This window comes from Ceratotherium simum, chromosome 8 (assembly GCF_057802395.1).
Source record: "Ceratotherium simum simum isolate JZ-2026a chromosome 8, ASM5780239v1, whole genome shotgun sequence".
NCBI classification, from domain to species: domain Eukaryota; kingdom Metazoa; phylum Chordata; class Mammalia; order Perissodactyla; family Rhinocerotidae; genus Ceratotherium; species Ceratotherium simum.
In genome coordinates, this window is record NC_141907.1 from 4,830,204 (window position 1) to 4,842,830 (window position 12,627).

Genomic DNA, 12,627 nt, shown 5'->3' on the forward strand with positions numbered 1-12,627 from the left:
GGCTTTTTTGCAGAAAGTTATTTCAACTTGAGCGTCTGTGGCCCCTTCTGGCGGCATTTTCTCACCAAGCACACCCTTTCCGGTTTGGAGCTGGGGGCTAGGGAGGATGGCGGCGAAATCTGCTGCCACGTTGTCAGGTCCCTCCTCCAGGCAAGGCTCTGTCCTGGGAACCCTGGTTTCCTCTGGGTGGGGGTTCAGGGTGTCTCCTGCAGCACCGAAACAAACACACTAACAAAAAGGCGCCAAGAATGAGCCACGATGGTGAGACGGGGAACAAGGTTACAATTAGTCCATTCTGTCCTGAGATCCCAGATAAAGATAAAATCAAATGGAGAGAATCAAAGTAACGCCCACTCTGGGGACTGTTACGTGGCTTAGAGAACTAGGCTGGCCTCTCCCCTCCGGGTCTCACAAGGCCAAATCAAGGTGCCAGCCGGGCTGGGCCTTCATTTGCGGGCTGGTTCAGGTTGCAGGTGGAGTCAAGCCCCTTGCAAGAGCAGGTCTGAGGTCCTCACTCCTTGCTGGCGGTCAGCTGGGGGCCTCGCTCTGCTGTCTCGCCGGACCCCTCCGTCTTCACACCAGCAGTGGTGACCTGAGTCTTTCTCCTGCTTTGAAGCTCTCTGACTTCACCTGCTGGAGGAACTCTCTGCTTTTAAAGGTCTCACCGAGGCCAAGACACGAGACGATCTCCACTAACGTCAGCTGGCTTGAGACTTTAATTACATCTGCAAAGTCCCTTCCCAGCAGTTCCTAGATTAGTGTGATTGAATAACCCGAGAGTGGGTCTCTTGGGGCCCATCTTTAGAATTCTGTCTACCACACCCGTCGGACCCATATATATTTTTTAATTTGCTTATTTCAGAGTTGGATAAAAGGATGAAAATCCATGCCCCTGCTGAGGGACAATAATAACAATAATAATGCAGCTGGTGGCAGTAGCCGATTCTCTGGAGCAGACTCAGGTCCTGGCTTCAGCCTGCAGTCACGTAGAAGCTGGGATTAGTTGGGAAAAACATACAAAAGCTCTGTCTTTTTCCACCTGTGTGACCTTGAGCAAGTCATCTAGCCTGGCTGGCCCTGTCCCCTCCTCCCCACTCTGCGGGCTGACCCGCAAGAGGATCTGCACAGGGCCTGGCACCCCGGGACTCGGCTGTTAGGAGCATCACACCCACGGCCAACATGCTGTCGAGCCATCTGCACGACCTCCTCCTGAGGACGTCTTCCTTTCTGAACGCCACCCCATCCTTGTTGGGGACACCACGTGCCATTTAGCTTGCTCTTCCGGTACCCCCTGACCCCGCCACCCATGCCCTTTGCCGAAGTGCGTTCTGCGGGCTGATCCAGGCAGCTTCATCTCCACGTGGAGATGACTAGCACTGAGGTAACGACGTTCCAGACCTCAGGGAACTACCTGAGCAGGCTCCCAAGAGCGTTGGCAAAATGACACCTCTGTACGCCCAGCCCCAGCTCCCTTTGGAGCAGTTCTCAATGTGGCCACGAGGTGGCAGCACACACAGGCCTCTGTTCAGAGAAATCCATCGTTTTGGATAGGGATCCAGGGCTTGGCCTCCTGGCTGGCCTGGACCAACTGGTGGTTGAGCGTCCCAAGCGTGGCATCACCACTGTGGTGACCCGTGCTTGTCTCTTGGGACACAGCGTCTATAACTCTGTTGATTGTCTTCATGCTGCACCATGAGCTATTACAGCAGGATGCCCATCTGATTCCCTCTGAGCCCCAAGAAGATAGCACATGAATATTTGTATCTCTTTTAAACCTCACAATAGATGATATGATCTCAGTTTTACAGGTGAGCAGATCAAGACTCATAGCAATTAAGTGACTTGCCCAAGGTCACAGCTAAGGAGGAATATGACACTGTTTTAAATTTTATTACAGAAAATTTCAAACATATACAAAAGCAGATAGTCATAACTCCCACAGTATTTATCATTCAGTTTCAGCCATTACCAACATTTTGCCACTTATGTTTCTCCATTCTTCATTTGTTTTTTACCAGCGTATTTATAAAGCAAATTCCAGACACTCTGGCAATTTACTGTAAATACTTCTATTTGCATCTCTAAACATTTAGGACATTTTTACCTAACCATCAGGCCATTCTCTATCCCTAATAAAAGTATCAATAACTCCTTATTATCATCTAATACTGCTTATATTCAAATTTCTCCCACCGTCTTGCAAATGTCTTTTTCAGAGTTGGTTTGTTCCATCATGATCCAAATAACATTCCATTTGGTCCTGTCTCTTAAGCGGTTTTATTCTTGAACAGTCCTACTTCCTTTTTTTTTCTCCAGGCCCTTCATTAATTAATAAACTAGGTCATTTGTCCGGTAAAACATCCCACATTCTGGGTTTAGCTGTTTGCCTCCTCCTGCAGGTGGCACAGGCCTGGTACAGAATAAGTGTTCACTCAACATTATGAATCCTTTTAATGGGAGCAAAGCGAAATAATAGAGGTTTGGTCTTCACAAGTGGGACACACAAACAACACTCCACTTGAGAGACCACGGGCTCCAGCCCTGGGACCTTGGCGAGACCACGGGCTCCAGCGCTGGCATCTTGGCGAGACCACGGGCTCCAGCCCCGGGACCTTGGGGAGACCACGGGCTCCAGCCCTGAGACCTTGGGGAGACCACGGACTCCAGCGCTAGAATCTTGGGGAGACCACGGGCTCCAGCGCTCCTTGGCGGAGAGGACTGCAGGCAAAGCAGCTGAAGCAGGAGCCAGACCAGAGCTCCTGGGGGCGCCTCGCCAGAGGGACAGCAGCTAACCGATATAAGAACAAGTGGCACCTCCTCCTCCAGCACCTCGGCTTCTTCGTGGCACGTGATACACTAGCACTGACCTTTGTCAGATTAATGAATACGTTCATAAGCTTTAGCTTGGTCGCCGAAGTTTTTCTAGGTGCTGTTCTTATGTTTTGTTTTATTCGGAGAAAACTAAAGGTGACAGAAAAGTGCAAAGAAAACCAACATACACCCACATTCCCATCATCCAACATCAATGCTACCATTTTGTCCCTTTTGCTTTCTAGGTTTTGTTTTATGTTGGAGTCCCCTCTAACCACCAGTTTGCCCCTTCTCCCCCTCCGTCACCGCCGCAGAGCAACCAGCCCGAGGGGTGGAGCCTCCCGAAGGCTGTGGACCGTCGTTTCCTAGGGACCTGCAGAAGCGCGCTGATGTGCTCTGCCCTCAGCACATCTGCATTAACCAACACTGAGCGCTGTGCGCCCCGCCCCGTCCCAGGAGCCGGGGCCGTGAGGGAGAACAGGACAAACGCCTGCCCGGCCCCGAGCCGACTCCACAGTCAAGGGCGGCTCGAAAAGCGAAAACAGAAGTTTCGCTGGAAACCTGCTAGCGAGACTGGCCGGCGCTGCACATCCGCACTTCCGGTGCCCCGCCCCGCCCCTATGCTCTCTCTCCATTGGTCCTTCCATTGACCACGCCCCGCCCGCGGAAAGTCTCCTCCCACTGTTCCCCTCACCTTTCACCTTCTCGCCTTCTGGGGCTCCAGAAGGCCTCACACCCCGCCCACCGAGGGAGGAGTGCTCCGCCGTGACCCTCAATTATTGGTGACTATTGTCTGTCCATTAGAGGAGAAGCGGCCGCGGATTGGCTGAGGGAAGCAGCTGGGCGGGGAGGCAGGCACAGAGTCTGCGCCGTGGCCTGTGCCCCCAGGGGGCGGGCAGCGGCCTCTGCGCATGCCCGGTGCGTGCGCAGGGTCGGCGGCGGCGGCAGTCATGGCGGCTCGGTGCGTGAGACTGGCGCGGCGCAGCCTCCCGGCCTTCGCGTTGTCTCTGAGGTAAGGGCGCGCCGCTGCCTCGGCTGAGGAGGGGCGCGGTCCTCGGTGCCGCCCTGCCGGGCCCGCCGTCTCCCGCTCCGACTCGGCGAGGCCGCCCCGCAGGGCTGCCCTGCGGCGGGGCCGGGGTGTGGGGACCGAGGCCGCGCGGTCCGGCGGCGCGGGACCAGGTGTGGGCCATCGGCGCGCGCACAGCCTCGTGGAGCCGAGACGCCCGCCGGCGGCGCTCGGGCCTTCCCACTCGGCCCCGAGCTCCGCCGCCGCCGTGTCCGGAGTCAGAGTCAGAAGGGCGCCGGGCCCGTGGGGCCGTGGGGAGAGGGTGTTAGTCGGCGCGGCGCCTCCACTGCCAGGGCGCAGGGGTCACCCCTCTCTTTGTCTGTCGGCTCCTCAGTCAGGTTGGGAAGTACTTAGCATATTCTCTGTTGGAGGAACTGCCCGGAACCGAGGGAGTTGTTGGAGAAGGCGCTCCGGGCCGAGCGGGAGCTGGTCTTTTCCTCGAGGAGCTCGCTCGTCACGTGGATGGGGACCAGGCGGGGAAGCGGGGGTTAGGGTGTGATTGCCCGCCTAACAAATGATGTACAACGAAGTAGGGGAGCAGAGCAGGGAACCCCCGGGATACCTGAGAAATAGGGCTCTTTGCTCAAGTAATTTGTGGTTTTGTATCTGGAATTAATTTCCAGAAAAGTGATCACCAAGTCAGCGTTAATTTCTGTTTCTGAGAACTGGTTTTGCGCAAAGAGGCTCAAGTAGGGGAGGCAAGAGAGCTGAACTGTAGTCGTAGCTCTTAGAGTAACCAAGCTCTCTGAGACTCGGTTTCCCTCTCCGTCAAACAAGCAGGGCCCTGGCCCGGCCCTGTTGCATCCCTGAGGACACTTGTGCTGCTGCGCGACCCTCTGTTGGCTGTGCTTCAGGAAGGGGTCTGCGGGGCTGACCTGCAGAAAGGCTGTGACTGACGCACCCAGAGGTCGGGACAACCAGGAAATAAGACAGGCTTCACAACAGCACACTGTTTTTAGATTTAGATAATTAGCTTCTTTAAATCACAAAAATAAAAACACAATAAAAAGATTATTGCTCTCCACCCCCTCAGTATCAGACTAGTGGATTCTCCATTCCTCCCTACAGGCGTAAGACCCGTACACATACACGGGGTTTCTGGTTTGTGTTTACAAAAATGGGGTCATGTTTTGTGTATTTCTTACTGCACAATACACCCATAGTGTATCCAAGAGATGACAATTAAACACGTTCTTTTTGGTAGCTGCATAATATTCCAGATTATGGAAGCGACAGTTTATTCAACCATTTCCTTACTGCTGAGCATTGTGTTTCCAGCTTGTCACTACAGTGCTGCTGTAAACATCCTTGTACATATACTCTGTGTACTGACAGCTTTTCTGTTCATTGAGGCAGTGTTCTTTCTTTCTTTTCTTTCTTTTTTTGGGAAGAAAATTGCATGTTGTTTATTTTCAGATTGGACAATAACAGTTAAGAAGAGCTCCACTGATCCTGGTGAAGAAATCTGGGTTTAAGACTATTCTGTCATTCATTAATGGCTTTGTGACCTTGGGCTTATCACTTAACCTTTTCACATAGGGATCTGATTGGATATATCTTCAGTCGTTTCCAGTATTAGTTTTGGACCTCTTTGTATTTCCCCTGGACATACCCCCACGTTTCCTACCTCTATGCCTTTGTCCAGGCAGTTCCCTCTTCCTGAAGTGGGTCTGTCTTGTCTACTCCCGACTCCTCATGTGTAACTCTTACCTATCCTTCCAAGCCCCTCTGCACAAAGCCTTTCGTGGTCTTCCATTTCCCCAAAGCTAGAAATCTTCTCCTACTTGGAGCCTCCCAAAGCAGATGGTTCCTTTTTTATCACTTTTAAACCCAAAATTATAGTTCTCTGTGTATAGATATCTTTTTTTGCATGACAGTAAGTACCCTGTGGGTGAGATCTCTGCCCCATCCATCATTGTAATCAGCATCAGCACTGGGCTTCACCTCTAATAGTAGCTACTCCATAAATGTGTGGTGGGGTCTGGATGACCATATCTCAGAAGGAGGTGTTTAGAATTGACAGAAGAGGAGGTTAGTAGTGTAGCCTTGGTACACTGACATTAGTTTAGGCATGTATTGCAGAATATTTTTAATAAATAGCTTCTGTACATCATATACAATTTCCCTTTATTAAACTAAGATAAATTGTTTCTCCCCCACAAGCCAATAGCAAATAGTTTTAAATTATCTCAAATTGCTGATATCATATAGCTGACTTTAACACGCGAAAGAAAAACATAGTCTTGATTTCTCGCGTGTGGACTTTTCTTCAGGCCCTCTCCTCGGCTATTGTGCACAGCTACTAAACAAAAGAACAATGGCCAGAACTTGGAAGAGGACGTGGCTCACAGTGAACAGAAGACAGAACCTCCCTCTACAGAGAAGATACTCCTGGAAGAAAAAGCCAAGTTGGAAGAGCAGCTGAAGGAGACAATGGTAAGGGCGCATAGGCTCCTATGGGGAGACGCGGGCTGCTGAACGCCATGTTCTTTGGAGGACGTCTGTCCAGCCTCCGTGTTTTATTGACAACAGAGACCGAAGCCGGAGGAGTTCAGTCATTTGTCCAAGGACTACGGTTGTGTCCTATAGCAAGTTACTGCTGAAGAAGGGACTAGAACCCAAATCCTGTGTGGCTCGGGTTCTGTCATGAGAATCATCTTTACATGCTACATAGATTGTATTGAATTAACACTTAAAATGGTCTTTACAAATGAGGAATACTCAGTGTGTCTGTTTAAGCTGGGAAGGACAGGGGTTGGGGGCAGGGGTGTGGTTATGTGATGCTTTTGTGGGGAGGTAGGAGCTTATGAACTAGTTAGTAGTGTGGATTATTACCCCTGTGAAAAAGCATAGGTGGTACAAATCAACTTCTTTAAGGACTTAAGAATGATAATATCAAACACTCTGCTGGGACTGTTCCAACCTCTTTATATATATTAATCCTCACAACAACCCAGTGAGTCAACTGTTAATATCCCTGTTTACAGATAAGGAAACTGAGGCTCAGAGAGGTTAAGTAGACTTCCCAAGGTCATCTAGCCACTGAGCGGCAGAGCCAGGGTTTGAGCCTTGGAGGCCTTGCTCTCAGCCACCGCACTGCACTCGCCTGAAGGAGGATGGAGTGTAGAGGCCTCTGTGGAGTCATTTAGTACGTGTCAAAAATAGAAATGCTCAGGAGATGAGTGTGATTACAGGAAAAGTAGTGTGAGAAATGAGGAAGATACCAGAATTCATATGAGTATTACACAATAAATGTTTGAACTGAGCCACATCTGGGCAACGTTAAAAAGACCAAAGCGGTTTTATCTCTTCGGTGAGATAGAGGCCTAAACTATCCACCCAGGCTCATTGTTCTAAATGTTCTCAAGGTGTAGGAGCCAAGGTGCGTCAGCCCCTGCCTAGGGTTCTAGGGTTCCCTTAGTTGGGAATTTTGCTGAGGAAGTGAATGGTCCTTCCGTGAGGGGCGATGAGACCATCAGAACCACGAGAAAGTAGAAATTTTTCTTGTCCTTTCCACAGCTGTCTACTTGAGTAAGAATGGCCTTGGGGGCTATATAAATACATGATTCCTTGACATCTTATTCCCCATGCGTTGGAAATAGTGACATAGTTGTAACTTATTTCTGCTTATTAAGCTGCACTGTCTGATTCCAAAATAACAGATGTTACTTGTATTTTGACTTGGAGTTTGTTATATCAGATTTGCTTTCCTATGAAGTTTGTTCTGTACTTTATTGTGTAAATTTTTTTTTTCTTTTTTTAGGAAAAATATAAGCGAGCTTTGGCAGATACTGAGAACTTGCGGCAGAGAAGCCAAAAATTGGTGGAGGAGGCAAAATTATATGGTAACTTGAAACGTTATATGATATTGATCCTGAAAAATATGGGGCAAGGAAGGTGGGGGTGGGGTGCGTATGCGATTATCAAGCAGCAGAATCAAGCAGGTTGGGGAGTGGGGAGTCTGCTGGTTGATTCCTCCCGTTGTTAAGATGGGTCAGCAGTACAGTTGCCTGTAAGGGGCAGACGGTGGCTCTGTGACTGGCATTCAGGCTCGTCAGCGTGATTCCCTCAGGAAGGAGCGTGTTTACTGCTCCTCCACATGACGGGCCTCTGCATGAAGCTGTGAGCCTCCCAATAATGCTAGCAGGTCAGCCTCTGCTGTTCGTTTTCCTTAGCCATGCCAGCAGTAACATTGATGTTACTTAAGATCTCCTCACATGCTGTCTGCATTGTCACCTTTGGGTATTGTCACTGTGCTTCCCACTTACAGTTGAGATCATTGAGGCTTAAATGACTTGCCTCTCATCACAAAGCTGGTAGGTAATGGACCGGCGCTGAGGCCAGTGCTCCTGACTCCACATCTGTTTGTGGTGGTTATTAAACAGAAGGCTACCATCTGAGTACTTACAGAACTGTCAGGCAGGCGTTAGCCCCGTCTTGTAGATGAAGAGCCTCAGGCTCACAGTGAAAGCTTAACTACTTGGCACGAGGACAAAGTGGGTGTGAGGCCAAGTGGAAACCAAGATCCAGATCTTGTCATGCTGCCACATCAACACAGATAACAGATCTCTTCTGGAAACACTTTTTGTTGCTGGGTGCTGTCACCTCAACTCCTGGATTTCTTCCTCTTTCTGGTGATGCCCTTCATTGGCTTCTTGTCTGCCTGACCTCCAAACGTCTGGGTTCTTCAGGGCTCGGGGCCAGGCCTCCCCTGTCCTCTTGCTGTGCTCCCAGATGACCTGCCCTCTCTGATGGGTCTCAAGGGCATCCATACCCATCCATACCCAGGTTCTCTTTTCAGCTCAGACATTTCTTCGGAGTTCTAGTTCCATCTGTCCTGTTGTTTACTCGGCATCTTTACCTGGATCTCTCACGGGTATTTTACACTTAATTTTCCCCTTTATTTGTGCTTCCTTTCTTCCTCATTTTAGTAAGTGACACCATTACGCACCCCGGTGCTTAGGTCAGTAATCTGAAATTGTCCTTTCCTCTCCCTCATCCCCACATCCCTCCCATCCAGTGGGTGGGGAGTGGCTGATCTCTTCACTCATCCACTTGCCCCTGCTGCCTCCGCTCTGGCCCACGCCAGCTTCAGCTTTTGCATCACCACTCCACACCCAGGCCAGCGTGACTTTAAAGCACATTTGACCAGTTACACCTTCACCCGTTCCTCTGCCCCTCTGGAACCTTCAGCTGCTGTGGGGCTGCCTCTCCCCTTTGGACTTGCCACCTTTCAGTTCCTTGAATGCTCAGTTCACAGAACCCTCCCCTGAGTCTCCAGTCTAAATGAAGTCCCTTATATATGTCTGTACAATCTTTCCTCAGCACTCATGAATGCTCCTTCATGTAAGTGTTGTGATTTGTCATTGTACTTGTCACTTGTGTGATTTTTTTTTCATTTTTTTTGTGAGGAAGATCAGCCCTGAGCTAACACCCGATGCCGATCCTCCTCTTTTTCTGCCGAGGAAGATTGGCCCTGAGCTAACATCTGTGCCCATCTTCCTCCACTTTACGTGGGATGCCGCCACAGCATGGCGTGACAAGCAGTGCATCCGTGCACGCCCGGGATCCGAACCCGTGAACCGTGGGCCATCACAGCGGAAAATGCGCACTTAACCACTTGCACCATCAGGCCGGCCCCGTCACTTGTGTGATTATACACTGATTATTTGATGACACACTCCACGAGGGCAGACAGTTTCCCAGTAGCCAGGACAAGCGTTAACCCCTAGTGGATGCTCACGTTTCTATTGGATAGGTTAAAATTTTTTATTTCCTTTTAAAGCAGCAGGGTGGAAATACTGTGAAAGGGAGTGAAGTTTTAAACAAGTGTTGCCTCTTGCGAAGTGGAGCCTTTGAAGCTTGTAAAGACTCAACGAGGTCACGTTAGTGCCCTTGGGATAGCGCCATTGCTGCCCTCTTGGGGCCTTGGCGGAGACAGACACCAGTTTCAGTGCTCGTCATTCCTGACTTCCGTTCATCATCTGAAGCATTTTCTTGAAACCACAGACCGTCTTTATTTATGTAATACACTGCCTTGAATTTTGAGTGACTTTTCTAATATGTTATTTCCTCTGTTTGGATTAAGGTTAACACAGATTAAGGTTAAGGCTTGGGGTGTGTCTTGGTAACTTACCCACACAGTGCCTGGTAATTGCTGGCATTTATTGAGTGCTTACAGTGGGCCAGGCCCTCAAAGGTGTATCACCTTTCGATCCTCACAACCACACTGTGTGTTAGGTCCTGTCGTGATCCCTGTTTTATAACTGAAGAAGCTGAGACCCAGCGAGTTTGACCAGGATCACACAGCAGTTAAGTAACAGCCAGGGATGGGGCCCCAGGCCCCGTGCTCATTAGCTCCTACCCAGCAGCTGCCTCTGCCTCGTGCGGCCGGCACTTTCCGAGGGGTAGCTGTCGTGTCTGCCAGAATGAGGGGCTCCCTCGGAGTGTGCAGTTTCTCAGTCTGGAGCAGGATTGATGGTGAGACGGTTCTGCACGTTTTCAGCTGCCTGTCTTCATAGCTAATTATCTCGTCTAAACCCAGAAAAGGTTTTGTTGTTTTTTTTTAAATCAAGCCATTGAAATTCTAGGGCAAATGAATGATTTGAAAAGTTATCATTAAATAGCCTATGCGTGAAGTAAATAAGACTTACAATTGTGAATTGCCTTGTGCAGTTGATGTGGAATGCTAATGATGCTCTTCTTCACCTTCATTCAGGCATTCAGGGCTTCTGCAAGGACTTGTTAGAGGTTGCAGACATTTTGGAGAAGGCAACACAGTGTGTTCCAAAAGAAGAGATTAAAGATGACAACCCTCACCTGAAGAACCTCTACGAGGGGCTCGTAATGACTGAAGTCCAGATCCAGAAGGTGTTCACAAAGCACGGCTTACTCAGGCTGGATCCTCTAGGGGCCAAGTTCAACCCTTACGAACATGAGGCCTTGTTCCACACCCCGGTTGAGGGGAAAGAGCCGGGCACGGTGGCGCTAGTTAACAAAGTGGGGTACAAGCTGCACGGGCGCACCCTGAGACCTGCCCTGGTAGGGGTGGTGAAGGAAGCGTAGCTGCCTCTGAAGGGTTTCAGTGGGTTTGTTGGTAATCACTTGCTGTTACTGTTAAAGGCTGGTTCATCCTTTCTCATCTATGAATATTGTGACCTTTTCCCAAACCTTGTGGGAAAGCTTTAGTAATCTGTGGGATAAACAGAAAGTTAATCCAGTTGCACAACTGCGTTAATGAACTCTAAGTTGGGAGTCTGTTCATTGATTTTTAATACACGTTGAGTAGTTCCACGTGCTTACAGAACAGGCCGACGGGACACTACCGGACCCTTGAGTATCATGAATAAGGCTGTATCTGCTCAAACTCTGGTGACGTCCAAGCATTTTAAATGAATAAAAGGTCTTCGGGAATCCTGCTCTTTGGCTAGCTGGCCGCACCCAGCTGCACTGTGCGTCTTCTGCATCTCACCATAGCAGGCGAGCACCTGGAATCCTTAGCCCATTACATTTCAGTGAAGGAAAGGCAAGCGTTTAAACGTTTTTCATGCTAAGACAGATTTTATGATGACCCCTTCGGTGGAGAACATACGTGGGTTCATTTATAATTAGTTACTATCTAGCTGCTAGAAATGATTGACTTCTGGCTTTTGAGATGTGAAATGAGCACATGAACTTCACGAGTTCTCATGTCCTTATCTTGCTAATTACCAAATTTGACAAAATCATTTATTTTTGCCTTGTTCTGTTCGTCTATTTGTAGAAATGTTTAAATCTATACTGGATTAGTGACTGATGACCTGACGGTATTTCCCCTAGTAAAATGGACTTTCCCAAAATCTGAGGACTGCATGCTGGGTATAATTTACATGTTAAATGTTTAAATTTTATTTAAGAGGATTAAAGCCCTCCTATGTTTATTTTCCTACTTTCTGATCACTATTTTGTGTACTTTGGTGGAGGAGATCCTTACTAAGGAAAGCATGACTTAGCTTGCCTGTTCTCTGCTCAAATCCTGAAGCTGTGTACTTGACACGTACACGCAACACGCATGAGCTTCCATACCAGAAGGGAGAGCAGCCTCCCTCTGGTGCAGTCGCAGGCTGGCCTGTGACTGGGCCTCTGCTGGGGGCAGACGTGTCCGCCTACAGACTGTGAAGGGAACCACAAACACTCAGGAGCCACAGCAAGAACACACACCATTGCAGAAGGTGGGTCTGGGACTCGCCATAGGACCGTCCGTTCTTCAGTTACATTAGGGAAAAGTTGAGTGATTGAGGTACCTGTTATACACAAGAGAAAAAATAACCTTTGCTTCTAAGAGGTACTTCTAGGATTGAAGGTCAGTACTGTTAAAACCATTTACGGCATTAAAAAGATGGGGCAGTCATTTATTTTGCTTCTAATTTTGAAAGATGTAGGTGCTATTCCCATAATTAAAATACCAATTTATACCATTTCAAAACCTCTTCCCCTTTTCCTTTAAGCTGCTTTAAATTATTTGGTCAAAAACATACCCCAGGACTAAAGGCAGCACAGTATATTGAGAAAATACCTGACTGGGACTTAGAGCTGTGCTTTTATACTGTGTAGCCATGTGTGCATTTCACCTCCCTGGACATCCTCTATAAAATGAAGGCTGAAAAAGGAAAGCAATTTGCAAATTGATTTCTGTGAATGTGTGCAGTCACTCCCTTTTCAGCCAGAGCTGAACTACTGCAAGGCCCTGACTGAGACGGGAGCTTAAATGT

At 48.9% G+C, this 12,627-nt stretch overlaps 1 protein-coding gene across 1 annotated transcript; it reads left to right on the forward strand.

Moving 5' to 3' along the window:
• The first annotated feature begins 3,722 nt into the window (after positions 1-3,722).
• Positions 3,723-11,804, forward strand: GRPEL1 (GrpE like 1, mitochondrial). The gene is made up of 4 exons (XM_004432249.3): positions 3,723-3,823; positions 6,151-6,313; positions 7,641-7,722; positions 10,596-11,804. Exons 1-4 carry the CDS (start codon positions 3,723-3,725, stop codon positions 10,940-10,942), a joined length of 693 nt encoding a protein of 230 aa, XP_004432306.2. The 3' UTR covers positions 10,943-11,804.
• Positions 11,805-12,627: the final 823 nt, after the last annotated feature.

What these genes read in the sequence shown, in the direction of transcription:
- GRPEL1 (XM_004432249.3), top strand. Translation starts at nt 3,723, where the DNA reads ATGCCCGGTGCGTGCGCAGGGTCGGCGGCGGCGGCAGTCATGGCGGCT. An exon ending in GCCTTCGCGTTGTCTCTGAG is followed by an intron (nt 3,824 to 6,150) that starts GTAAGGGCGCGC and finishes ACTTTTCTTCAG; the next exon opens with GCCCTCTCCTCGGCTATTGT. An exon ending in AGCAGCTGAAGGAGACAATG is followed by an intron (nt 6,314 to 7,640) that starts GTAAGGGCGCAT and finishes TTCTTTTTTTAG; the next exon opens with GAAAAATATAAGCGAGCTTT.